General features: G+C 43.4%; 2 protein-coding genes and 1 non-coding gene across 6 annotated transcripts in view; 2 read left to right on the forward strand and 1 right to left on the reverse strand.

Moving 5' to 3' along the window:
* ITIH6 (inter-alpha-trypsin inhibitor heavy chain family member 6) overlaps nt 1-13,889 on the reverse strand; it is a 35,244-nt gene extending 21,355 nt beyond the window's left edge. Inside the window, 2 exon segments of the mRNA XM_049107829.1 lie at nt 12,691-12,785; nt 13,593-13,889. Of these exon segments, the coding sequence (XP_048963786.1) occupies nt 12,691-12,785; nt 13,593-13,889 (392 nt within the window).
* On the forward strand, nt 12,461-20,969 carry LOC112673058 (melanoma-associated antigen D2). 4 transcript variants are annotated; one of them, XM_025468525.3, is made up of 13 exons: nt 12,461-12,604; nt 14,084-14,157; nt 14,546-15,034; nt 15,638-15,946; nt 16,065-16,128; nt 16,387-16,466; nt 17,035-17,129; nt 17,814-17,893; nt 17,983-18,025; nt 18,351-18,413; nt 19,526-19,640; nt 20,228-20,646; nt 20,836-20,969. In XM_025468525.3, the coding sequence occupies exons 2-12, from the start codon at nt 14,113-14,115 to the stop codon at nt 20,636-20,638; spliced, it is 1,794 nt and encodes a 597-aa protein (XP_025324310.1). In that variant the 5' UTR covers nt 12,461-12,604; nt 14,084-14,112; the 3' UTR covers nt 20,639-20,646; nt 20,836-20,969. The 4 variants fall into 4 exon arrangements, with proteins under 4 accessions (XP_025324310.1, XP_025324312.1, XP_025324311.1 ...); XM_025468527.3 differs by lacking the exon at nt 12,461-12,604 and adding an exon at nt 12,698-12,764; XM_025468526.3 differs by lacking the exon at nt 12,461-12,604 and adding an exon at nt 13,092-13,210.
* LOC112673305 (small nucleolar RNA SNORA11) lies at nt 19,219-19,350 on the forward strand. The gene has a single exon (XR_003144728.1). It is a non-coding gene; the product is annotated as a small nucleolar RNA SNORA11 (small nucleolar RNA).
* Nucleotides 20,970-27,520: the final 6,551 nt, after the last annotated feature.

Genomic DNA, 27,520 nt, shown 5'->3' on the forward strand with positions numbered 1-27,520 from the left:
CAGCTTGCAGAAGAGACCACTCAGGCGGGAAGTGTTTCTAAGCAGCTAAAACAGACTATTGCTTGACTGGTGTGGGGGTGGGCGGGGCTGGCACTGCCCCAAGGTCTCCTGGGAGGTGTGGGGGTATAGGGTGGAGCTGGTCTGGCAGCAGCACACTGAGGCCTCTGTGTATGTGCTGCCTCCAGCAAGCATACTTTCCACAGAAACTGCCCAAGAACATTTACTTTAGCCTACTTTACTTAATTTTTAAAAAGTCTTTTGGGGCTTTTTTCCCTTTTGAAGCAAAAATCCAAATTCTGCCCCACTACTTGGCCTTTGCATCATTTGATCAGCAACCTCTCTGGTTAGTCCTCATACTACAAATCCATAACAGCATTTTTGCTTTTGGTCTTCTCTCCTTTCCCCGGTTTCTCACCTGCAGTGACTCTGGTCCCTTCAAATCTTACCTATATGGAAATCATGCTTCTAGGAAACCCTCTTTAATCACCTCAGCACCTCTCCCCTGAAATCCCTGGCCAGGGGCACAAATCACACCTCCTTCAACCTTTCCTCTCCCTAGGGAAGTGCCATCTGCCCATCAAAGCCAGGAGGTTCTGGATGACAAAGCCTGGGGCTGTTGTTGAGGCTCACAGGTTGTTTACAGTACAAGGAGCCCCTCTGGTGAGGGAGGTCTAAGCAAAGGCTGAAACTCTGCCTGTGCTGGCCTTACTCAACTGCTAAATCTGAGTTTTCGCCCAAATGCGAAAACTTTTTTCTAGTTCACACTAAGGTGTTATATGAGCTAATGAGGCCTCCACTAAGCTTCCCTTGACTTGCTCCTTCTCTCATTTTTATCACCGCAAAGAAGGCACTGTCATCTACCGGGTCAGACAAGCTGAAGTCAGGTTGGCACCTCTGTATTACTTTTTGCATACATCAGGTTGTTTCTCCCTCTTTGTGGTCTCTAATCCCACCACCACTGCACTGCTCCAGCCCTTAACATCCTCAGGGTCCTTGCTGAGCTCTCTGTTTCCCAGCTGGCCCCTCCAGTCCACCTCCATTTCATTATTGTCACTCCTTAATTAAAACCTTGTCATGTCTCCTCATTATGGGCCAGTTATTTCTTTAAAAAGAAAGAAGAAAAAAAAGATTTATTTATTTATTTGAGAGGGAGAGAGAGAAGATGAGCTGGAGGGGCAGAGGAAGAGGGAGAGAGATAATCTCAAGCAGACTGGTGAGGGGGTGGGGAGGGCTGGCACTTGATCTCAGGAGCCTGAGATCATGAACAGAAATCAAGAGGCTGATGTTTAACCCACTGTGCTACCTAGGCACCTTGGGCCAGAGTTATTTCTAAAGTGAGGTGCACATGCTTCAGGGGTGCCGGAGATAAATCATAAAGGAATGGGAAAGAATACTAACACTCATAGGGTTTTTTCCCTCATTCTTTGTATTTTTGCATATACTTCATAATAAATATAGTTGCTCAGTAGTACATTTATATAATTTATAAGTTAATAAATATACATATTTGGAGGTTATCCGATGAAGTCTTTCCTGAGGGTGTGCAAATAGATAAGATGGTTTGGACACCACCAAGTAAGAGCCAGGTACTTGGTCTGGCATTGGCAGTCCACTCCACTACCTAGTCTTTAATTACATTTCCAATCTCATTTCCAACCATTCTCTACTCCTGCTTGTGCCCTACACTCCAGTGACATTGAAATACCCCAGCCCTGCCCTCCCCCTTGCTCATCTAGTGAATATTTCGTATTTCAAGCCTCAATTTATGTGTCATCTCTGTAAGGCTTTCTCTGACTGATTGGGGGTAGAGAACTAACCACTGTCTCCTGGTAGGCCTCACCATTCCCATCATCCTACATTCACACTTCTTTTTTCTCCCAGCATATTATTAAAACTATCTGCTTCCTTTTTCCTGTCCCCCATTAGACTGTGAACTCTTTGGGAGCTGGGACTGTATGTAATTTATCTTCCTCTTTCCATAGTACCCAGCACAGTGCAAGTCACATAGTCAGCATCAGGAAATAATTGCTAAAAAAATAATCAAGCTAATATTATCAAGGACTTATGTCCCTGGCACTGATTTTAGCAGACATTTTCACATATATAAACTCATTTAATCCATGCAAGTGGGTCCTAATTTTATCCCCATTTTATAGATGTGTAAAATGAGACCCTCAGAAGTGAAGTGACTTGTCCTGAGTCCCAAAGCTGGCAAAGCCAGGATTCAAACTCAAGAAGTCTGATCTCAGAGTGCATGCTCTTTGTCACTATACTCTGCTAAAAAATGGACAAAAGAATGAACAAATGTATGCACAAATAAATAAAACAATAAGTTTGGAAGCAAACTTACATAGTGAAATTGGAAATAAAAGCAAAGTGAGGCAGATCCAGGTCAAAGATGGCTTTATGGGCCTCAGCATGTGATTGAACGGGACATAGATGACAAGGTGTGACCACAGTGGGAAACCACAGTAGAACGTATGGAATAGCTTGTCATCAACAGCTGAGAGAGAAGATAGGAAGGTGGGTTAAGTAGTCTCTATCTTTGGCCTACATATGCTAGTACTTGGGGACCCAGAACTCCTCCTGAACAGGCCTTGAGATACAGATGGAGAAACTAAGGACCAGAGAGGGAAAACAATTTCTGTCATCCATTTTGTAAATCTGCTTAATTCTCTGTGACCTTTATCAAGCCTCAGAACCATATTTACAGAAGATCACAAAATAAGGGACCTCTGGACAAGTATTTCAACAACTTTAACATGCACATGAATCTCCTGGAGATCTTGTTAAAATGCAGATTCTGATTCAGAAAGCCTGGGATGGGGCCTGTGATTCTGCCTTCTCTGAAAAGCTCCCAGGTGATGCTGATGCTGCTAGTCCATGGATTTTACTTTGAGTAACAAGGCTTTAGAGTATAACAGAGTGGCTGTCATTCATTGAACCCTATGCAAGGCACTGTGATACATTTTTTTTCCTCTTTAGGAGCTCGGGTGTAAAAAATTGCATCTGATAAGTGCCATTGTGTGCTAAAAGCACGATAAGCATCTGGTACCCACAATCTTATTGAATTATCAAATTGACCCTATGAGCTAGATACTATTCTTATCCACATTTTACCAATGTGTTAACTGGGCCCAGAGACTGAGGTCACATAAAAGTAAGATATTGATCTTCTTCCTCACCTTTCCTGAAGCCATGACCCCTCCATTTACCCACATATAACATACATCTAGTTCATTCTCAGTGTCAGGCAGTGGGAAATGAAGGCATTTGAGATCAGAGGGACCTAGGTTCAAATTTTGGTTCTGCCGTTTCCTAACTATGTCTCAACCTCTGAGCCTCTGTTTCCTCCTCTATGTGATGGAGATAATAATAGAGCTTAGCTCACAGGGACACTGTGAGGACTAAATGAAATAATAACTCTAAAATCTCTGGTGCAGCACCTGACATGTGCTCAGCAAATAGTAACTCTCTTCTCTGGGTCTAGCTTCTGAGTTGTAGGACTGAGAAAACAGACCCAATAACTTTCCCTTATTCCCCTCCAAAGAGCTAATTTTCTAAAAAATCCCAGATCTTTTTCCCCTCATCCCAAAACTGACTTTTGTACTTGATGAGGTGGGGCCCGGGGGTCCCTGATATATATCATTTCAAGGAAGATAGTCAGCAAAAAGCTGACACAGATGAGGCATCTCCACCCAGACATGATCTCACCTCTGGCCTAAGTCTGTTGTTCATGTCTATAGGGTCTGAGCCCATCCCCAAACTCTTGCTCTTTTACACCTCCAGGTATCCCTTCTCTTGAGAGAGGAACTGCCCTGAAGAGTGGGGTTGAGGCCCATACAATCCAGGATTGTCTTAGAGCTGGGGTTGGCATTTTGCCTGGAGAGGGACCAGTTCCATGCCTCCCTTTTCCCCCTCATCTAGCTGTAGATGAATAAAAGCTGAACATACTAGAGTGCTGAGTCTGTCTGTTTGCTATGTTGACTCAAGGTGGAGTTTTTATTTCCTATAAACATCCAGAGAAGCCCAGAAACTTAGGCCAGAGAAAGGTTCATTTAGCCTTGATCATCATAAAAAGGTAGCAGATATGAGAGAGGGGTTGGTGGGGTAAGGCCCCAATCCTAGTCCCTTTTGTCATTGACTTTAACTTTGAGACAAGAGAGACTTAACTTAGGGCTCCATAACTAATCAGAGGTCCCACAGACATAAACCATACAATCTCCAGAATAGTCAGAGGCCAAGGCAGGCTAGGGCAAAAATGAGAATAGAACATAGTGGTTCAATATAGAACTACTGGATTCAGATCATCTGGGTTTGAATCTCAGTTCTGCCACTTACTGGCAATGTAACATTGAGCTAATAATATTAATAATTAATATTTAATAATATTAATCACTCTATAGCTTCAGTTTCTTCCTGTAAAACAAGGATAATAACATCACCTACTTCATAAAATTGTAGTAAAGTTGTAATAAAGATTAGGTGACATTGTAATTTTGGAATCCTTGGAACAAGGTTAGCATTCAGTAAATATTAGCTGCTAGGACTAGAGTGAGATGAGGCTGGACTGAGATGAAAAGTATGGGAAACTCCTGATCCCTCTGGAGACCTAGGTGGAGGAAGGTCGGGGAGAGGCTGAGTTGATGGGCATTAGTCAGTATGTGGGAACCTGGAGACGTTCTGGACTGTGTCTGCAGGTACAGTGGAGGACGGGAGTGAGGAATAGAGCTGAGAAAAAGGTTACTTGAAGGTCTGCATATGGGATATCAGCAACAGTCAGAACCCCTATCTCCCTGCCCTTTCCACACACATAGGTAGCATGCAGCTCCAGTACTTACCTTCAGGCAAAACCTCTAATAACATTTTTACAAGCTATGTAGAGAACACTTAGATTTGTCCTATGGCATTTGGTATGACAGAACAAAACCTTCTCATTCTGATATTTGGACCACTCATAGCCTGTCAGTTGCCACCTCTCCCAAGTCCACACAAAGTTTCCTTTCATAATTTCCTCATGGGGGAGAGCTCTATTTAGAGCTTGTACAACAACAGAGAAACCAGCTACCAGTCCTATCTCTTAACTAGGAATGGAAAACCAAGGATCCTCAGGTAAATTAAAAGAAACTGCAGCATGAAAGAAAAAGACTAAAATAAATAAAACTACTGATCCCAGAGCAATTTGGGAATTTTGGAAACAAAAGAGAATTTCAGAAAAGAATAATATTTTCCGCAAAATTTGAGAAGATATAGCATGAATAAAACAAGAGCTAGATGCCACAAAATAGGAACAATCTGAGAAAAGAAAGACTCCTTAGAAATGAAAAATAAGTTGTTGAAATAAGAAAAAATCAACAGAAGGACTGCAAAAGAAAGTTGAGGAAATTACCCAGAATATAGGGGGGGGGGGACAACAACGAAGAAACACAAGGTATGAGAAATATTTTAAGAGATAGAGATCAGCAATTTCAACATCTGAATAATAGAAGTTCTAGATAGAATAGAAAAAATGAAAGGAAAATTGTTAAAAACATATTAGAAGTTAATTTTCCAAAGCTGAAGAAGGATTTCCAGAACAGATGCCCAGAACAATGAACCCAGGAAATGGTTAATCCAACCCAAGGGATTACTATAGCCTCCTCATTGGTCCTCCTGCTTCTCTCTTTGCAATCTTCCCTTTCACCACCCCACACCACCGCACCGGTATATATTCCATTCCGAATAACGTGAGGGAGCCTTATAAAACCAAATTCAGATCCTCTTCCACTTCTACTCAAACTTCTCCTGTGGATCCCACTGTGGCTTACAGGTCCCTGTAAGATTAAGCCCTGTTACCTATCTGGCCTCATCCTATTACTTCCTTCTCTGCCTTTTCCCACCTCTCTAGCAACACTGACCTTTATGCTCTCTAAAAATGTCAGGAGAAAAAAAAAGGTAGGTACAGTTCTGCTTCAGGGCCTTTACACTGACTGTTCTTTCATTTGAAATGTTCTTTCCCCAGGTATCCACTTGGTTAGCTCTCTCATGTCATTGAAGTCTTTGCTCACATTTTACCTTTTCAGGGGGTCTTTCTCTGACCAACTTATTTTAAAGTACAATAATCTCCCACAATCACTGGCATTCCCAATTTCTTTTACCCTGATTTATTTTTTTCTATAGCATTTACCACATTTTAACTTGTTGTATATTTTACTTTATATCTGATTATTTTCTCTTGCCCACTAGAGTATCTGCTCCCTGGAGCAAGGATGTCTGTCTTCTTCACTGCTGTACCCTCAGCTTCTAGAACAGTGCATGGCACATAGGAGACATTCAATAAATATTTGTTGAATGAATGGATATGATAAAGGCAAATGACTCAAGAAAAAGAGAAAAGCTATTAGAAACTCTATGTGTGTGTAACTATTTGAGAAAATCATAGTCCAATTATAAAGCAAAATAAAATATAATTATAAGCAGCTGATAGAATATAAGAGAGACTCTCTTTGACTTTGGTAGTAGAAACATTCTTCTTTGAGAGGCCCAGAGATTGTGTCTTTGGATATGTAGAGAGGGAAGTGTATTCATGGCTCACTACCCAGCTGGATTTTGAAAAATATTTACATAGTCATGATAATGTAAATGCTATTTATTGGTCTTCAGGTTTTAGAGCCAACTTGGGAACAAAAAATGAAAGACCTGCTTGTGGCAGCAGAACAGAATGTAAATGTTAATAATCTGAACAATGTAAAGGAAAGATTAAACTGACAATGTGGGTCATTGAATGGGCAGCAGGAGGGTATTGGCCCTAATAGCCTTGTCCTAAAAAGTGGGCAGATGACATTATCTGGTCAAAAATGAATGGAATAAGGAATGAAGGTTTGAATATGTTTTTTTTCAAGTTATAAAATTAACCAAGAACCAAAAAAAAGGAATATCAGTATTTAAAAATATAGAGAAGTAGAGGGAAAAGTGAGGCAGTATATATACATGAACAAAATCCTCATTGCCATACTGGGTAGACAATAAGATATTGCCTAAATTTTATAAACCAAGAAACATCTATATATGTGTTATCTAGAGTTGTAAAGGGATATACCAGCAGAACAACAACAAAAATCCTTTTAAGGTTTCCTGGAGGGAGTGAGATGGAGAAGGGGAGGATTGAGGCAAGAGACTATTGGTTTTGATCATATGCTCTTCTATACTGTTTGATTTGTTGCCTTGCATGCATTGCTTTAATAAAAATAAAACTCTAAAAACTTTATGTTGATCTCATGACAACAAAATAATTACATACCCTATGATACTTTATGATAGTATCAAAATGGGTATGTGAATATCCAGCTAGATTCATCTCCATAGAAGATAATCATATTGTAACACACCACCACATATATGTTTATGAAGAGGATTGGAAAGGATATTCTCCGACTTAAAACATTGGAAGCAGTACAGCATAGTAGTGAAGTTTCTGGTATTTGGCATTGTGCTGACCTGGGTTCAAGGCCTCTCTCTGTCATTTACTAGTTGTTAGTTGCTTTGCCATGGGCAAGTTACCTTACTCCTATACTCCTAATATTTTCCTCTGTAAAAATGAGGCTGATGCTCATACAATACAAATGAAAGCCCCTCAAGAAAAGGACTGCCTCTATAGAGGTGCTTAAAATATTGTTGGTGCTCCATGACTGTTGAATGGCCTGAATCTGCCTCACAGATATGTGATGAGAAAGGACTCACTGTGCAAAGAGCAGGGGGAAAGAGTGTTAGTCCAAAAGTGGGTAGCTAGTTTCCTCATTTCCTCATCTATGGAAAATTTGCCTTTGGTTTAAAAAATGCAGTCATTTTGATCGTGGAAAGATAGCTTTCTGGGCTTGGAGTATTACAAAATAAATTAAATTGCCCTGCATGTAAAAGAAAGAAAAAATGAGATTCCACCAGTAGCTCACAAGAGAGGACATAGGAATCTGAAAATTGGAAATAGAGGAGTTGCCCTTCCCAGATGTTGAAGGACAGAAAGGGCCGAATAGCAATGAGGAATGGGGCCCAGGATAAGGGATGGTTAGTAGGCCTTTCCAGTAATGGGAATGGATGGAAAAGTGTGAAGAACAGGAAGGTCTAATGTCCAATTTTTAAGTGAATTGCTATGTTGTGTGAACTCAGATGACTAAAAAAGTGATAGGCATCCTTGGGGAGAAAACTTTGCTACCCACTTCTAGCCTTATCTCTGAATTTTCCAAAATTTTGTACTTATTTCATATAATTTGGGGAAAGGGAAATATGTTAAGAGAGGGTTTGTGGTTAAGGATATTCTGGGCTTCCAATTTAAGCTTCAATGGTTTGAAATCTTAGATGTTCCAGGTTTAGGCAGTTTCATTCCCTAACATTCTACATGAGCAATGTTTAGCTTGCCTTTCCTTATCTCCTGAACAGAGCTACCTGGTGATAACTCAGCTTTTCATCTTTGTCCTTAGTTGACATGTAGAACCTATATGATCTCAGGTATTTGCCTGCCAGTGTATGGATGCTGGAAACTTGTCTGGGACCCAGTGATCTAGGTTCTTCAGATTTTATGGGTAGGTGCTAAAGATCAAAAGAGTTCACAAGGAGAAGGTAGAAAAAAAATCTCTCTGGTCAAAGGGTGAAGATTGTGAATGAATGAATTTGTCTTTTCTCTTCTGATAAGGTTTCTTCCTGTCCTCTGATCCACAGGTTATAAGGGTAGCTCTGGTATTATGTTAGGAAGATAGTGGTATTGAGAGGGAACTCGGGAAGTTTGGCTTTAAAAATCTTTGGGAATGCCTCTTTGAAGGACTTGGACTGAGATTTTGCTTGAGTCCCTTAAATCCAGTATCCCCTAAGGTTCTGAATCTGTATTCCATTAAGGTTACTCAGCATCCCAAAGGCTGTAACTGGGCTTAAAATGTTTTGGAATTTTAAAAGGTGGAAACTGTAACAGAGGAGAGATGTAACAGAAGCTATTCCATGGGGAAGAAATTGTACAAAGCCTCCTAAGCAAGAGAAAGCAGAACTTATCTGGTAATGGTAAATGTTGTGTTTGGTTGGAATATAGGCAGTGTTCAGAAAAACAGCAAGAAAAAGGCTAAAAACTAGTTAGAGCTAGATTTTGGGAGAACCTTCAAATCAGGCTCAGGTGTTTCTTGAAAGAGTAGTCTAGGGGCACCTGGGTGGCTCAGTGGTTGAGCATATGTATTTGGCTCAGGTCATGATCCCGGGGTCCTGGGATTGAGTCAGGTATAGGGCTCCCCATGGGGAGCCTGCTTGGCCCTCTGCCTTTGTCTCTGCCTCTCTCTGTGTCTCTCATGAATAAATAAATAAAAATCTGAAAGAAAGAAAGAAAGAAAGAAAGAAAGAAAGAAAGAAAGAAAGAAAGAAAGAAAGAAAGAAAGAAAGAAAGAAAGAAAGAAAGACGCCTGGGTGGCTTAGTCTGCCTTCTGCTCAGGTCCTGATCTCAGGGTCCTGGGATAGAGCCCTGCATCAGGCTCCCTGCTCAGCGGGGAGTCTGCTTCTCTCTTTTTCTCTGCCTGTTGTGCTCCCTCTCTCTCTCTCTGTCAAGCAAATAAATAAAATCTTTAAAAAAAAAGAGAGAGTAGTCTATACTCATTGTCATGTATACCTCACCTACCATTCACATCTCAACTCACTACAATCATGAAACTACTGCATGACATAGACTTCCAAGTAACAATGGTTTAAATAAGACATACATGTATCTATCTCACCCAAAAGAAATCTAGAGGGTAGGCAGTCCAAAGCTGGTATGGTGGTACCGTGAGATTGTTAAGAGATTCAGGTTCTTTTTAGTTTACTGCTCCACTATCCTTAGGATTTCACCCTTGTCTTCATGGCCTTTATTCCAGGAGGCTGTGTCCAGCTAAAATTCAAGATGTTTTATTACTAAGGAAGAAGATAAGAATGGATATTGGGGTAAGCAATTACCAATCTATGCCACAAATGTGTGTAGTGAAATTAACCCCTCCAAGAGACCAGACCACCACCTGATTGTTATAATCTCTAGACATTTTTTCACGACTTTTCTTGACCTCTTGATAGCATTCAACACTATTGACCCCTTCTTCCTTTTGAAACATTCTTTCCCCCTGGTTTTATGACACTACTTTCTCCTGCTTTTCTTCCTATTTCTTTGGTCACTACATATCCATCCATGAGACATGGGGTCCTTGTCCTCCACCTATGCCATGGTCACTGTTTGTCTCCAGGGCTCTATCCTAGGCTTCATCTCTTCTAAGGCTGCACATTCTTCTCAGGTGCTATTTTCCTTTCCATAGATTAAAGAACCATTTATATATTGATGACTTCTAGATCTGTTATCTCAGTCCAGACATTTTTCGTGAGCTTCAGATGTGTATATTCAACTACCTATGGAATATTTCTTCTTGGATGTCCCACAGGTATCTCAATATCACTGTCCAGTTCCCCTCTATTAGTGTTCCCTATCTCAGTGAAATAAGTTACCACTGACACATTTGATCTCTCAAATCAGATCCCCAATAGTTCCCTTTGATACTTCCCTCTTCCTTACCTCTTTCCTCGCACCCAATTATTCATAAAGTCTTGCCCCTTTTTACTTCTTTAATATATTCTGAAGTCAATCATTTCTCACTACCTCCATTGCTACCACTCTAGGCCAAACACAATCATTGCTTACTTAGATAACTAAGTTATCTCTTTCCAGGTAGACATCTAATCTATACTTCTTATTGATTAGGCAGCTAGGGTGTTCTATCTAAAACTCAAATCTGTATTGTATCAAAGCCTAAACCCCTTCAAAAACCTCTCAGTGCTCTCAAGATCAAGACCAAAGTCCTTACCTTGGCCTTCAAGGCTAGCTATGATTTGGAAGCAATGGGAATTTGGGTACTAGAACTGGAAGGCAAGGAGGAGCGGTGTCTAGTGTGAAATAAAGCCTTTGTGGATGGGGGAGAGAATCTAGGAGACAAGAAATTAGGAAACTGATAAAAACTTGGAGGAAGCAACAATTGAGAGAAAGAGAGGAATCAGGAGAACAGAGGCCCATCTTGTGTGGGAAGTGTGTGTGTGTGTGTGTGTGTGTGTGTGTGTGTAAAAGAGAGAGAGAGAGAATTATCCATAGAATGTAGGGATTGATATTTTATTATAGTAAAGGAAAAGGTGACCTCATAAAGCACTAGACTTATGACCATTTGAATTACTTTTGAGTGTAAGAAAGGTATTGAATATTATTTCTGTAACTGACCACTACGCTGAATTTTATTATGGTTTCTAATAACTTTTTAGTTGATGCTTTGGGGTTCTCCAGGTCTGCATTCATATACTCAGTAACTAATGATAATTCTGTCTACTTTCCATTATTTATACATCTTATTTTGTTCTCTTGAATAGACCCAATTACTTATGTAAATTTATTATGTGATAAAAGTGTCATGTCAAATCAATGGGAAAAAAGATGGATTAATTTGCAAATGGTGTAAGGATAAGAGACAGTGATTTTGGAAAATAATTAAGCTGAGTCCTTTTACAAAACAGATTTTGGAATAATCAAATACTTAAATGTAAATATCAAAGCCATAAAAGTGCTTGGGAAAAAACAGGGATTGTTATAGGAGTGTGGAAAGCATCTTTAAGCATGAAGCAGAATCCAGTCGTGATAAAGGAACACCTGATACATTTCATCATATAACAATTAAATCCTTTTGTATAGCAAAGGTTATCATGAATAACATGAAAAATATTTGTTATATTTGTAACACAAGCATATGAGAGACATTGTTGGTGGGAACATTATTCCCATGTACCTTTTGAGAGTAAGTTGACAAATTTCTTATCAAATGGAAGACTTTTTGTAGCATTTTAGTCAGCAAAAAGTACTGCAAATAAAAAAAGCTCAATACAGATATACAGATGCAGAATATTCCTTGTAGCATTGCTTGTAATAGGAGAGAGAGAGAGAGAGAGAGAGAGAGAGAGAGAGAAACAATCTGAATGTCCATAGCCATGTATCCTGGACTGGTTAAATAAATTATGGGCCATCTATACAAGATAATAATATGAAGTTGTTAAGAAAAATGTGCACTATAGAAAGCTGTTTAGAATATATAACTGGAAAAAAAACAGGTCATGGAACAGTAGGTGTAGGATACCATTTGTGGGGAGAAACCCCAAATAATTAGTAATGAATAGGAAAAAAATCTGGAGGACTGTATATAAAAATGTTAATAGTGGTTATTTCTGGGAAATGAGATAAGGGTGGCCTTTCATTGGTATGTTACACATTTCTGCATTATTTGAATTTTCACATGATTATCTTTGTAATAAGAAAAAATAAAGATACGAAAATAAATACATTCAGTGAATGAATCGCTTTGAGGCGGTGGTTTTAGTTCGAAGGTCTGCAGACTGAGCCTGGTACAGTGGCATAAACATGGGCTTTGGCGTCAGACAGCCCAGAGCTGGGCCCCTTGCCCCACCCCCAAGGAAGGAGGGGGGTGGCAGGGGGCTGCGGAAAGGGGCTGGGCTGGGCTGGCTGCAGCTCTAGTCCAGGAGGCTGAGACTTCGAGAGGGACTGAGAGAGGGCAGACTCATCCCGGACTTGCTGGAGGACAAGGTGAGGGGCGTTGAGATTTGGGTTTCCTGGCAGCCAGTGATTTCAGTTCCCTCGAACCTATAGCCAGGCAGGTGGGCAATCCATACTGCACCACTGCAGCTGAGGGAGAGATGACCTGGAGCAGGATGTAGGCAATCAGGACTCCTGAGGGTAGTAGGCGGTAAGGATTGGCGATCTGAGACTAGTGGGGAGGAGGGGAACCGGGTTTGTTGAGTGACCGACTGGGAGGAAGAGGGGAATACTGAGGGAAAGTGGAAATCCAGAGAAGAAAATAGGGAATGCAGAGAAGGGTTAAGGAGTACTAGGGAAGGGGGTGCAAAGGTAACACAGGATAGGATGTAAGGAATAGGAATAAGGAATTCTGTGGGGTAAAATAGGAAATGCGAGGGGTGATAGGGAGCAGGGAGCAAGGCAGAGGGAATACGGGGGTGATAAGGAATGAGGATCAGCGGGGGGCGGGGGGGAAGGGCAGACTGGCTGCGACAGAGGCCCCCCTAGGGAGGCGGAAAGGGGCGGGACCACTTCCGGCCTGGAGCAGGGAGGGCAGTCTAGGAGTTTTAGAGGGGCTTGGAGCGTGGACGCACTCTGGAACTTAAGGAGAAGGAGGTGAGCTGTGGGGCCCAGCCCGGCTCTGGATCACAGCCCAATAAGGATCGGCCCCACCCTCTCATATCTGGAGAAAACCTGCTGTAGGGACCGGATCGTACCGGATCCATCCGGATGGGAAGGGAGGGGACTGGACCCGGTTTGGCTGGGCCTAAAATGGAATCACTGGCTCCATTCTAGATTTGAGGAGGGGGTGTACTAAGGAAGGGGCGGAACCAAGATGCGCTTTGCCCCTGGTTGGAGGGGGCGTGTTGTGAAAAAGGGCGGGACAGGGCCATAGTGTGGACTTGGGGTGGGTGTGAGTAGGGGAGGGGCCGGGACCACCAAACTGCGACAATTTTAGAAGAAAGCTTGTTGGGGAGGGGGCGGGACCAAATGGTACTGCGGACCTGGAGAAGGGCTTGTGTTGAGAAAGGGCGGTGGACGGAGTCCGGACCATTGCGCATGCACACTCTGGATTGCTAGGAAGGGGCGTGTAGAGGAAAGCCAGCCTGGAGACGGGCTGCTGCCGAATGCGCATGTGCATGGTGGACTTCAAAGAAAGAGCTTGTGCTGGGAAAGCGGGCGGGGCTGAGGTGGGCCTCCGCAGCGAACGCGCATGCGCATTGTTGGTCTGCGGCTGGAGGGGGGGTGCACTGGGAAAAGGGGCGGGGTCCTCAGAGCTGCCGCGCTGGCACATCTTCCTGGAGAAGGGGAGGGTGCGGCTGCAGAGAATTGAGATCTAGAAGCTTTGGATTACTGAATCCGAGAACGGAGTCATTGGGGGCGGGGGCGGGGTTTGGGTTTGGGGCCCTAGGGAAAGTGAGGATCAGCTTCCAGGCAGAACAGGAGAGAGGACGTTCAGGCCCTTTGACACAGGCCTTCTCTCCTCAGGCTCAGCTCTTGCCAGGCCAACTTGAGACATGTCTGACACAAGCGAGAAAGGTACGGGTCCAACCCGCTTCCAGGTAAGGCCTCATTTTGTCCTCTCCCTTACTACTTTTCTTCTCCAGCGCGTTGCTGCCTCAGTTCCCTTGGTACCACCCCTCCCATCCTTGTCCTTTACCCACTTTCCTTCCTGGGTGCCCCCCCTCACCAGTAGAGGGAGTGAGGGAGGGAGGAAAGAAGGAAGAATGAAGGATGGAGGAAGGAAGTAGGGAGGGAGGGCAGGCCTGCCTTCTTCTGCCATCACTTCCTGCTCAGAGGAAGGAGAGGCCTTGTTGGGTCTAGGTGGGCAGAGCTCACTGTAAGTAGGAGTTAGTATAGGTCAGAGAAGTGAGGTCCTGGAATTTTGGAGCCATTTTCCTAGTTGGGAATGGGGAGAAGGTCTGTGAGCTTTCCTGCTTCCTCTTGCAGGCTGAAGCTTCAGAGGACAGTGGCTTGAAGATACAGACCCTATTGACAGTGACCCATAATTTGGAGGTCTCAGAGATACCGAAGACCTCAAAGGCACTAGAGACCTCAGAAGCCATGAAGGTCTCAAATGCTGCAGGAGTCTCAAAGGCCACAGAGGTCTCAAAGGCCCCAGAGGCTCAGGAGGTGGCTGCCACTCAGGCCTCCCCTACCACTAAGCTGACTGATACCCAGGTTCTGACAGTTGAAAAGAAGAGTCCAGCAGCTGACACCAAGATGCAGAGTGCTGACCCTCAGCCTGTGACAATGCCTGCCACTGAAACCAAAAAGGTCAGCTGTGTGGCTGATATAAAGGCTGGTACAAAGGCCCTGGAGACTGAGGCTCCTGCCTCTCAGGCTTTGGCAGATGAACCTAAGCCTGATGGTGCGGCTGCCCAGGCTCAGGAGAATCAGGATACTCGGCCCAAGGTCAAGGCCAAGAAAGCCAGAAAGGTAAGACGTCTATAAACACCAGTCTTCCCTTTCCACTTCTCTTCATTAGTCCATTTGTTCTGCAAACATTTAGAAAGTTCCCTGTGCTCATCAAGATTAAGGGGGACAATAAGAGGAATGTGATATCATTTCTCTCTGCAGAGAGTTCACAGAGTCATGGAGAACTGAGATAGTACACATACTTAGCTGCAATGTTAATGTAGTTTGTATTTACATAGGACCTACCATGTGTTAGACCTTGAGCTAGGCACATGCATACAGGTTATTTCATTAAATCCTGAAAGTAATCCAGTTTTATAGAGAAGGAAGCTGAGTCCTAGAAAGGTGGGGTGACTTGTGCAGGGTGGTACAAGAAGGGCCAGTGGTGGACATAGGAAGAGGAGAATTCTCAGGCCCCATCTCAGGTTGTTCCTAGCCTGGTAGAGAGATGAAACTTCTGCATTGAAGTCAGTGAAAAACAGTCCCAAGACTCAACATGGCCAATGTCTAATCAGGCTGTTACTCCAGGGGTGGGATTAGAGGGGCCTTCCAGAAGAGAGAGGATGAGGGAAAAGGAACATCTACTTTGTTTGACAATATTGTGCTTCCTCTCTGTTGCTGCAGGTGAAGCATCTGAATAGCGAAGAGGATGGCAATAGTGATCAGAGTCAGGCTTCTGGAACCACAGCTGGCCGAAGGGTCTCCAAGGCCCTAATGGCCTCAATGGCGCGCAGGGCTTCAAGGGGCCCCATAGCCTTTTGGGCCCGCAGGGCATCAAGGACTCGTTTGGCTGCTTGGGCCCGGAGAGCTTTGCTCTCCCTGAGGTCACCTAAGGCCCGTAGGGGCAAGGCTCGCCGTCGAGCTGCGAAGCTCCAGTCATCCCAAGAGCCTGAAACACCAATACCTCGAGATGTGGCCCTTTTGCAGGGGAGGGTAAGAACCCTGTCCTCTCCACTCTGCCTTATCTACTGCCTTGCCTACCTTTTCTGCCTTCCTCTCAAATCTTGTGCAAACGTATTTTGATCTTTCTACCTTTTTTTCCCTTTCCCAGGCAAACGATTTGGTGAAGTACCTCTTGGTTAAAGACCAGACGAAGATTCCCATCAAACGCTCAGGTAGAGTTCTGCTAGCCCTCCATCCCCTAAGCTGTGCCCTCCATGGCCCTTTTTCCCATGTGCTGAGGACATTTCTTGTCCTTACACTCCTACCTTTGTACTCCCAAAGTTCTAACTGGGCAGTGCTAGCATCTCTTTTCATTACTTCAGAACCTGTTTGTGCCACCCACAACAGAGTTGGCAAACAGTCTTTAGCTTGGATTGGGGGCCACCTGACTTCATTTCAGCTCAGGTGCTCGCAACACTCTCCCCTTGCAGACATGCTGAAGGACATCATCAAAGAATACACTGATGTGTACCCTGAAATCATTGAACGAGCAGGCTATTCCTTGGAGAAGGTGAAGGGGCAGCCATGGGGGATGGATGCAATGGGGAAGGATTGAATTGAACAAATATACATGTCTGTTCTGGGGGAGGGACCACAGACTCACTAATTCAACCCTATCACTGTGTGGATGGATAGATAGGAAGGGGCCTTCCCATATCTGGGGTGGTCTAAGGAGGGGCATAAACTAGCCCAGGGTCACATAGCAAGTCTCATAAAAGCACAGCTAGGACCCAAGCCACCCAACTTAGTCCTGGCTTCTGTCTGCTGCTGGAGATGTCCTGTAATATATTTTACATGCTTACATCTTCCTTCCATTCCCCGTTCTCTATCTCCCTAGATTCCTGAGAATCAGAGATGATGCTGAGAACAATAGTACATTTCTTTGCTGTTTGCTGTGTGCCATCCACCTAGGCTTATGTACATTATCTCACTGGCCCCTCCCCCCACACCACACGAATGCGCATTCACACCTACACCCACATACCCCCACATACCCCCACATACCTAGGTACATGGGAACTTTGGGATGCCCAGGAATCTGAACTTGTGATCTTACAAGCTGTTCTCCCCATCCATAGGTATTTGGGATTCAGTTGAAGGAAATTGATAAGAATGACCACTTGTACATTCTTCTCAGCACCTTAGAGCCCACTGATGCGGGCATACTGGGAACGTAAGCTGGGAAAGGACTGGGGTGGGAGGGAGGCTCTGCTTCTGTCTATGGCACTACTCCATCCCTGTCGTCTCTCCCCACAACCCCTTGGAGAGGCAGAAAGACAGAACCTAAAAAGCCCCCGTTCCAATTCCCACACATAGTTGGAGCCCTGCACATGGTAATGGTGACTGAAGAGTATAGAAGCCTAGAATGGTATATTCCTCCTGTCAGGTTTTCTGTTTTTCCAGAAGCTTCCCAGAAAAGCAGACCAGTTGTTGCCTGTCTCTTCCTACTGGCTTTGGTAGAGTGGTTCTTCCTGGTATGGGTGAATCATGATCCTTGAAGGACAGGAGCATCACTGGGGCTGTGCTAGAATTCTCTTGGAGCAGGGGGATCGGTTTGGGAGAGAAAGGACTCACATTGGCTGGGTGCCTGGGTTGTTCCAGGTTGACAGGCATTCTTCTATCCTTTTGACAACCTGGGACAGAGGAGCATTGGATTTTGCCATTCTACTTAACAGGAGACTGAGACTCAAGAGTCTAAGTGCCTTGCTCAGCGTCACATAGAGCTTGAAGCATAAACTGGGAAGAATTCTGTCATGTGTGAGGAATCTGGGAGAGGGTAGCCTAGTGAGCTGGCTGATATGTTTTTTGCAGATGGCTGCTGGACATAAATCTTCTCTCTACCCTGTTATTTCCCTAGGACTAAGGATTCGCCAAAGCTAGGTCTCCTCATGGTGCTTCTTAGCATCATCTTTATGAATGGAAATCGGTCCAGTGAGGGTGAGTGGGCATGTAGCTGAATGGGTGGCCACAGTTGGAATTCCACATGTTCATTTTCTGTCCCTGTCTCCTCTTGCCTCCCTTTGCAGCTGTCATCTGGGAGGTGCTGCGCAAGCTGGGGCTGCGCCCTGGGTATGATTGGGCTCTCTCAGTGCTTGCTGTCCGTATTGTCATTTGGCAAGAGAGGATGGTCCCAGGATTGCATCAGTCTGGTGGTCTGGTGGAATGGGTGGGGGTACCGGTAGAGGGTCCAGGGTTTGACCTGAGTGGGTGGGAAATGGTCCCAAACTCTCTGTCCTCTGTTTCACTATCTCTTGGGCTACTATGGAGTTTTCTTCTTATGCTCATAACCTCTTTTCCTGTTGAAAATGCCTCTGCATACATCTGGGGAGTACCATATCTGATTGATTGATTGATTAATTGATTTACTGATGGATTTTTCTTTCTCTGCTATCAGGATACATCACTCGCTTTTTGGGGACGTGAAGAAGCTTATTACTGATGAGTTTGTGAAGCAGAAGTAAGTGTGTCTGATGATGGTGTGTTCCATATGTTTTGCTTGTTTCAGAACTGAGTAATTAACCTATGGTTCGTGAGTGTGCATGCAGGTGGTAGGTCACTTTTTCCTAAGTTAGTGAGAGGGAACAGGAGGACATATTCCCTGACCTACATGTACTTTCACATATGCTTTAGAGCAATTTTTCAAGGTAGGGATTATTATCACCAGCATTGTAGATGTAAGTAAACTGAGGTTCAGAGAAGTGAAGTAATTTGCTCAGGGGGGTTACACAGGTAGCAAATGGAAGAGTCATATTTAGATCCTGGCCACAATGCCTTGGTTCTTTTTACTGCGCTAACCAGGGCTTTATAAAAATTAACGTCCATAAAGAAATGCTATAGAATGATAGCTTTAGGCAGCCAGGTACTGTGCTGGTGACTTGACTTGTACATCTCATTTCATTTTTGTAACTACCCTGCAGAATAAGTGCTGCCATCCCATCCCCATTTTCAATTGAGGGACCTGGGTCTCAGAGAGTGGAAGTCTGATTGTGGCCCTGGCTGGTAAGGGGACCATTTGGTCATGGGGCCCTCCTGACTTTCTGGCCAGGGCCCACCATACCCATTATCCTTAGAGAACACATGTGTACTCACATAGGCACGTTAATATGTACCTTCATGAGCATACACACATACACACACACACACACACACACAGTTGGGAATATGCACAAGCACACTACTCTTGGTAGACTGTTTCTTCCATTTAGTCATTTTCTATGGTAGACTGTCTCAGGGCTCACCAGGTCATGGACATGACCACTGGTGGGGTGTGCTCAGGGCAGAGGGGCCTGAGGAAATGGCTCCTCTAAACATAACAGAGCCAACAAGAATCTGGGTTAATTGTGACAAGAGCACAAAACTTGTGGCCTTCTTATGAACAGATAGCGCCTACTTGTGTCTCACCTTGCACCTCCACATGGCTTCTGAACAGGACCAACGGGACAAGGCTCAATAATGGAAGAAAAGCTAAAGTACTTAGTAGGGTTGATTGCCATTTAGAATTTTTCCAGTCCATACATGGGTGGGCCGTGGTTGTCTTAGACATAAAGGCTTTCAACCTCTCTTTTCAAGGTACTTGGACTATGCCAGAGTCCCTAATAGCAATCCCCCTGAGTATGAGTTCTTCTGGGGCCTGCGTTCCTACTATGAGACCAGCAAAATGAAAGTCCTCAAGTTTGCCTGCAAGGTAATTGGATAGCTGCCCAAGCTTGGCATATTAAGAGCATGGGGTGCTGCTGGCTAGGTTACGCTGTGTAAAGAGCAGCCCGCCACTCAGATGTGAACATTCTGAAGCTTCTGTTAATGTGCCAAACATTTATCTGAATTGTTTAATTTGTACAACTAACATGTCATTACCCTCTGCCAGATTAGAAAAATCAGGCTCGGAGAGGTGATTAGGTGACATGTCTAAGGTCTCAGAGCTAATAAGTGTCAGAGCAGGGATGGAATGTTAAGTACATAAATACTAGTAGTTAGGTTGTCTTATTATATTGTTGTTGTTGTGTAGAGCATGCAGCACGGTGCCTAGCATACAGTTAGGGGTTCAGTTCTTGGATTTTTAAGAAGATTTTATTTATTTATTCATGAGAGACAGGGAGAGGCAGAGACAGAGGCGGAGGGAGAAGCAGGCTCCCCGTGAGGAGCCCGATGTGGGATTTGATCCCAGGACCCAGGGATCACAACCCGAGCCAAAGGAGACACTCAACCACTGATCTACCCAGGTGCCCAGTTCTTGGAATGTGATTCTTCTGACGGTCGTTGTTTCTGTTTCAGGTACAAAAGAAGGATCCCAAGGAATGGGCAGCTCAGTACCGAGAGGCAATGGAAGCAGATATGAAGGCCGCTGCTGAAGCTGCAGCTGAAGCCAAGGCGAGAGCAGAGATTAGAGCTCGAATGGGCATTGGGCTTGGCTCTGAGAATGCTGCTGGGCCCTGCAACTGGGACGAAGCTGATATTGGACCCTGGGCCAAAGCCCGGATCCAAACTGGAGCTGAAGCTAAAGCCAAAGCCCAAGAGAGCAGTGGTGCTAGCTCCAGTGCTAGCGCCAGTGCTAGTGCCAATGGTGGCTTTGGTGCCAGTGCTAGCCTGACTGCCACTCTCACATTTGGGCTCTTCGCAGGTCTCAGTGGAGCTGGTGCTAGCACCAGTGGCAGCTCTGGTGCCTGTGGTTTCTCCTATAAGTGAGATTTCAGGTATCTACTTAGACTGGGTTGGAATAGCTGGGGCTTCATGGGTTGGGATGAAGAGCTGGCTGGTTATAGAAAGGCCAAGGTTGCAGGACCATATGGAGCATGTGGGAAAATTCCATTATTGGCATTTTGTTCCTTCCCTTTTGGTGGTTCTTGGGTGACTTTTTGAATTTCTTTTACTTGTATTTTCAGATACTCCTAATCCCAGCAGTCTTTCTCTTCGAGCCAGGGTGCATCCTCAGAAACCTACTCAAATAGCACTCTAGGCAGCCACTATCAATCAATTGAAGTTGACACTCTACATTAAATCTATTTGCCATTTCTGAGTTTATTGCTTTTTTTTTTTGGTGGGCTGTCATATTTTGGTATTGCATTTAAAAATAAATGGGGAGAGTTTCCACCTCAATCTTTGTTTACTGGATTCAGGGGAGCAAGATTATGATCTCTCAGATAGTTTGGTCTGCATCTCTAGTCTTGCAGTGTAGACAGGATTGCAGTGGGGTGGGGGGTCATGAAGATCGTAAGCACACACTTTGAAGATTGAGGACACACTTTGAAGAAGAGCCCTAAGATAGGCAAGTCAAGCAGAAAGCAGAGGTAGAGGAGACTGGACATCAAACATAGGTTCTCTTTTTTAAGGAATTTGGATGAGAGAGGGAAGAGAGAGGTAGCTAAAGGAACAAGTACAGGATTTTCTTGGGAAAGGAGAGAGAGGCTTGAGCAGGCAGGAGCCAATAGGGAGATGTTAAAGACTGACCCATGTAGCCCTGAGAAGGCAGAAGGGTAAGGTCTGGGAAAAGGGACTGTCCAGAAAGACCTGGAGAGGGGACTGTGGAAAGATGTCAGGCAGAGGGGAGGCTGCAATTGAGGATGGAGCCCATCATTTTTAGGAGACCCTTCTCCCATGGCAAGGTGCTCAGCAATCTTGGAATCAGGATGAGTTAATTTATCCCAAGTTTTTAGTTCTGGAATAAGGACACACGATCAAGGGCAGTGAGTATGTGGGTCTGTATCTTCATTACTTTGTACACCGTGCCTGACAAAGTAGATATGCAGAATGGTGGAAGAGATGGATCATGAGACCCAGGCAGGCTTGGAGAGGCAGGTAAGGAAATTGTGTGATGACCTGGGAGACCACATAGGAGTCTGTGGGCAGGAGTTTCAGTGAAGTCTGAATAGGGCAGAATGTTAAATAAATGTACCAAGTGCCTGCTCTATGTCTGGCAGTGTTAGAGGTGTTTGGGAAGGGGTGTTGGGAGAGCTGGAAAGGTGATCTAAGGGACTGGTCATATGGTCAGACAGTGGGATGATTGTATTTAAGAAGACTGAGCAGAGAGAACTCGGTGATGTAAAGTCCAAGGATTGGGTGCTTAGTGGAGAGAAGATGGCATTTCTTGGAGATGTGGGGTCAGTAACATGGAGCACCAGGGTATTGGTTGGGCTATCCATGTGGACGGTTAAATTACTGGGGATGGTGGCAGGAGTTGGGGAAGAGAGGAACATTGGAACCACGTGCCAAAGTACACTTGTGTGATTAAATGTGTCTTCTCAGCTACATTGCCCACTAAGGCATAGGGCCCTCAGGTAATCAGAGATCCACCTTCACCCTATTTTAGGGAGAATTTCCCTGCACTTTTCTCCAGGAAGCCCACACCAAGTGGGGATGGCCAGAGCTGGGAAGAAGAAATGGGGGCAGACTCCAGTTCATGTTTTTGCCAGTTGTTGGCTTGGAGGACATTACTGCAATGAATGAACTCCCACAATTTTCATTCTCTCAGTATCTATTAAATTAAAAATAATTCTAGATTATGTTGTATGTCTTCCCCTTGGCCTCCTATGGAAGAGGAGAGAGTCCTTGTAGAGCAGTTTCTCTGCTATCTTTCATTATCACTCCTTAAGAAGCCTTTTTAGACATTTTTGTCCTAATTGCTATCGCTCCTCCCATGAAATTTCAAAACCACAGATATACTGTATATATATCTAATAATTATATTTCTGCTTTATACATAAAATATTGTTATTAAATACAGCACTAGCTGACTAAAATGTTTAAGTTAAAGGTTACTTTAAAAATCAGAAAAGCTATTAACATTTAACTTTATAGAGTTAAAAATAGAGCTACCCTACGACCCAGCAATTGCACTACTTGGGATTTACCCCAAAGATACAGATGCAGTGAAAAACCGAGGCACCTGCACCCCAATGTTTATAGCAGCAATGTCCACAATAGCCAAACTGTGGAAGGAGCCTTGATGTCCATCGAAAGATGAATGGATAAAGAAGATGTGGTCTATGTATACAATGGAATATTAGCCATTAGAAACGATGAATACCCACCATTTGCTTCCACTTGGATGGAACTGGAGAGTATTATGCTGAGTGAAGTAAGTCAATCGAAGGACAGACATATGGGGAATATAAAAAAATAGGGGGAATATAAAAAATAGTGAAAGGGATTATAGGGGAAAGGAGAGAAAGTGAGTGGGAGAAATTGGAGAGGGTGACAGAACAGGAGAGACTCCTAACTCTGGAAAATGAATAAGGGGTAGTGGAGGGGGAGGTGGGTGGGGGATGGAGTGACTGGGTGACAGGCACTGAGAGGGGCACTTGACAGGATGAACACTGGGTGATAATGTTGGCAAATCGAACTCCAATAAAAATATACAAAATTTAATTTTATAACTACTTGAACAACTTTAAATGAATTTATTTACATTATAATGTAATGTACATTTTAATATATCAAATTACATATGAAAATTAGCCATTTTTTAAGTAGGCTCCACACCCAATGTGAGGTTTGAACTCCTGACCCTGAGGTCAAGAGTCACATGTTCTACCACCTGAGTCAGCCAGGTGCCCCCGGAAATTAGCCATTTTTATAACAGTTATGATAGTGTAGTAAATTTTTTAAAAGCAATTCACAACTTATTTTTCTAGCAAAAGAAACAATTGGAACTTTAATTTAAAACTACTTTTAGTGAAGTTAATTTTTAAGTGTTGCTTGATACAAGAAAATTAGTAGCTGCTAGATATTCATTCAGGTATTGTCAGCAGTTTTTCTTTTCAGTACTTGACATAATGATGGAGTGAATAACTTTTGTAGAATTAAATAGAAACTATTTTGGGACGCCTGGGTGGCTCAGTGGTTGGGCATCTGCCTTTGGCTCAGGGCAGGATCCCCAGGTCCAGGATTGAGTCCTGCATTGGGCTCCCTGCATGGAGCCTGCTTCTCCCTCTGCGTATGTCTCTGCCTCTCTGTGTCTCTCATGAATAAATAAATAAAACCTTAAAAAAAGAAACTATTAATTTAATTCTCAAAGCCCAAATAACGCAAAGGCACTCAGGATCAAAGGCAGTCAATGGCAACCAACAGGTACAAACAGACCACTCAGTTCTCACTATATGATTGCAATGGAGCAATGGATTGAAAGTCCTCCAATCACAGCCATCTATTTTCTCTGAGGTTTTGTAAGATTTAGCTTTCATACATTTTGTGTATCTTCTGTGACCTCAGCATCATTGCTGCTCATGTGATAGCCGAGAAAATCCAGTAAGAGAAATTACAAACTGAGGAATAAGATTTTATAAGGTAGGCTTGAGCCTTAAAGGGCCAATCAACAAAAATAGCTGATTATTTTTGCCTCCCCAAGAACCAATTTTCACCCTTTTGGAGTGATTACCCACCACCCCATCCATCTCCAACCCCACATTGAAAAGTTGAAAATGCAATCCCTAGAGTAATATTTCCTTTGGACTGAATAAAAGAAGGTAGAATGAATGCTGGATACCCAAGAAAGGGGGAAGTAGGGGGTGGGGAGAGTGAGAGAGAGAGAGGAGAGAGAGAGGCAGGATAAGAAATATCTACGAGACCAAACATTTGTAAAAACAAAATGGATAGTAAGCTTTTCCCCAAACTTACACTTTCAAAAATGCCTTGGTTCAACATAATGCTACTATCCATGTGTAACCACCATTTACCCTTTCTCCAAAAGATTACCACAAATCTTATCACTCACTCTCCAGCTCCAAGTCCAGTAATTTTGGGTGATATCCCTTCCTATTCTAGTTACCTTGCAATCCTTTCTAGATATGCTATGAGCTATTAAGTAAATTGTACATTGAGCCACTATGAACACAGTGTATTTTACAATGGGGCAAAGATAGAGAGGATGGAAATACACACATACACACAGAGAGAGAGCAAGGAAGGAAATAAGGACAATGGTTATAGTCTTTGTTACTGAAACTAGCCTAGCAGCCACAGCTCATTTTTTCTGACTTCCATTTCTCTCTTTTGAATCCATGTATGCCCCTTGCCTATAACAAGCACCTTAGCTGCTCATGGTTATTTGCTTGGTAGCATGAGGCTCTTGGTGGTTCTACATGTATATGGCTAGTGTATTCTTTGGCTAACCTTATTACTGTACATGAGGTGGATGAAAGCACATAGGGGATTTCCATATATATATTTCCATATATATATTATATTTCCATATAATATATATGTATATTAGATAAAGCCTTACTCCACTGGGTCCAGCAATCCTGAACATTCTTTGTAGGAGCAAGTTGTTCATTATGCTCCTAAAGGACCCTAGAGGTTGCCTCCACAATGACTGCATGGAATCTGCACTCTTGGAGGTCTTATCTTTATTAGGTTGCTTTAATCTTCCCTGAACTTTTGCTATGGACATGGCAGTGCTAGTGAATCTCCTGGATTCCCAATTTGCTCTTCTCCACCCCATTGTGTAGTAGAATCCTTATTAACCCTTGATTATGATCACTCATCCCAGCCACGTAGTAAACACACTTTTTATGCCTATTGGTTCAATGTCATGGGGAACTCCAATTGACTCCTGTGAATTAAATTTTTGCAAGAGCTTCACTAAGTGAAGTGATGAGAGGTGTCACTTCGATTTCCACCCTTTGGTTCCTAGACCTATATATATTCTTTTTATGGGAGAAAGAGAATGATATATTGGTTGTTGATTCAAAGAATACACTGAATTCTGTATGATGGCCCTCAGATCTCATAAAGTGTTGTTTCCTAACTGTTGCTACAACTAAATCTTCCATAGGCCATCCCACCCTTTGTAAGGGCAGTTGTTTGTGGGTGATTGTGTATGTGATAAGAATAGGGAAGCCCATAGTCATTAAACCATTGTCTTACCTCTTTCACTGTGAAATGTGTTCCTTGGCCAGAAAAAAATATTGTATGGATATTTCAATGGTGTATAAAGTATACAAAGTAATTAGAAAACCTAAGGATGATGGTGTCAGTAAAAGCACTGTGGGCAGGGAAGGCAAATCCATTCCAGAATATGTGGTTATTTTAGTAAAGATATATTTATGACTACTCCATGATTTCCATGCTGGAAGTGGTCCAGCATAATCCATCTGTTGCCCAATAACTTGTTGGTCTTCCCAGAGAATGGTAACATTGGGATTTTTGCTCTTAAGATAGGGGCTACTCATCCTTGACCTAAGTAGCCAAATCAACCTAAGTGAAGGTAAATCCATGTTGAACCCCTGGATAACATCCAGTTTTGCTCATTGGCTCATCAAACAAATTACTGGAATGTTTGGAAAAGAGGTTGACAGATTTCCATAGGCTGGGTCATCGTGCTCTTTTTGGTAACACAAATATTCTCATGCTTAGTCCATCTTGAGAAACCTGTTCACTTACTCCTCATATATATTCAGGCAAGCAATTAGATTGGGTTTTACACATAATAAGCATTCAAGTATTTTGTTGCATTATTATTATTGCTATCAGTTTTCCAGTCTTGTTCCTTCCCAATCTCAGGCCATCTGGCCAGAGTGTTAGTTGGTATTGATTGTGTGCCTAGTCAAGTCACTTTCTGGATGAAGAGATCAACCAAATGCATGGTTCCAAGTTTTGCCTTCTAAGAGGATTTTGATCACTACTTCCCCTGAGTGGGGCTGTTAACACTACAGCTGTCAACTTCCACCTAGTTCCTCCTTATCAAGCAGCAGCACCTGCAAAACATGCTCCTAAGTTTTTTTTTCTTCTTCTTTAGTAAGCTGGTTATTGGGAACTACCCACAAGGATCTAGGTGTGAGCTGACAGAGGGCAAACTGTGGCAAGAATAGGTGCTATGGGAGTGTGAACCTCCTGCAACTCACTTGTTCTTTCAGGACCTTCTCCAGACTGGTTTTATTTATACCACTGTCCTTTGCTGATGGAGTATTGTTATTGCTTGCCCAAGTTTTTGGCTTGGTGGATCAAGCCTAGGGTGGGCAGCTCAGTTTGCATGGTATTTGGGACACAATGGTTGGGTATTCAGGCTCTACCAGGGCCAGTAATTGAACTTTGATAAGTTAATCATCAGGTGCAAGGAGCTGTTTCTCAAAGAGTAGTTATTTGACAAAGTGCATGACTTTTGCTTCAAAACTCTTTGAGAGGCTTCTGCTTTGATTCTCCAGTTGAGGCTTGTCAGAGGCTCCATACAGCATCCCAATCTGTCACAGACACTACCTTAACTCACTCAGACATTTACTTGTTTAGTCAACAAATGTGTATTAGAGACTACAATATTCATGGGTCCCAGAATGTCCTGTTTTCAAAACACAACCAGTACAGTGAGGGAAATGATGACAGCACCAAGAGGAACCATGAAGTACTGGGAGAGCCCAATGAGCAAGTGACTCACTTTTCTTTTGCAAAAGCCATGTTAGTCACAGATGGTGTGTGATGAACATCAGCACAAATGCATAGACACAAACACATATGTATATGTCTAAATATAGGCATTGTGTACACACATTCAAATTATGGATTGTGAGTCAGCAGTGTGCTCTGGTGGAAGGAGCCCTTGACTGGGAGGTAGGCAACAGGGGTTAAACTGCTCTA

Source organism: Canis lupus, chromosome X (genome assembly GCF_003254725.2).
Source record: "Canis lupus dingo isolate Sandy chromosome X, ASM325472v2, whole genome shotgun sequence".
Classification (NCBI taxonomy): domain Eukaryota; kingdom Metazoa; phylum Chordata; class Mammalia; order Carnivora; family Canidae; genus Canis; species Canis lupus.

Bases quoted from the DNA above. Each gene is read 5' to 3' on its own strand.
- LOC112673058 (XM_025468525.3), top strand. From the start codon at position 14,113: ATGTCTGACACAAGCGAGAAAGGTACGGGTCCAACCCGCTTCCAG. The intron at 15,947-16,064 runs GTAAGAACCCTG...TCCCTTTCCCAG, and splicing joins TGGCCCTTTTGCAGGGGAGG to GCAAACGATTTGGTGAAGTA. The intron at 16,467-17,034 runs GTGAAGGGGCAG...CCCCATCCATAG, and splicing joins CAGGCTATTCCTTGGAGAAG to GTATTTGGGATTCAGTTGAA.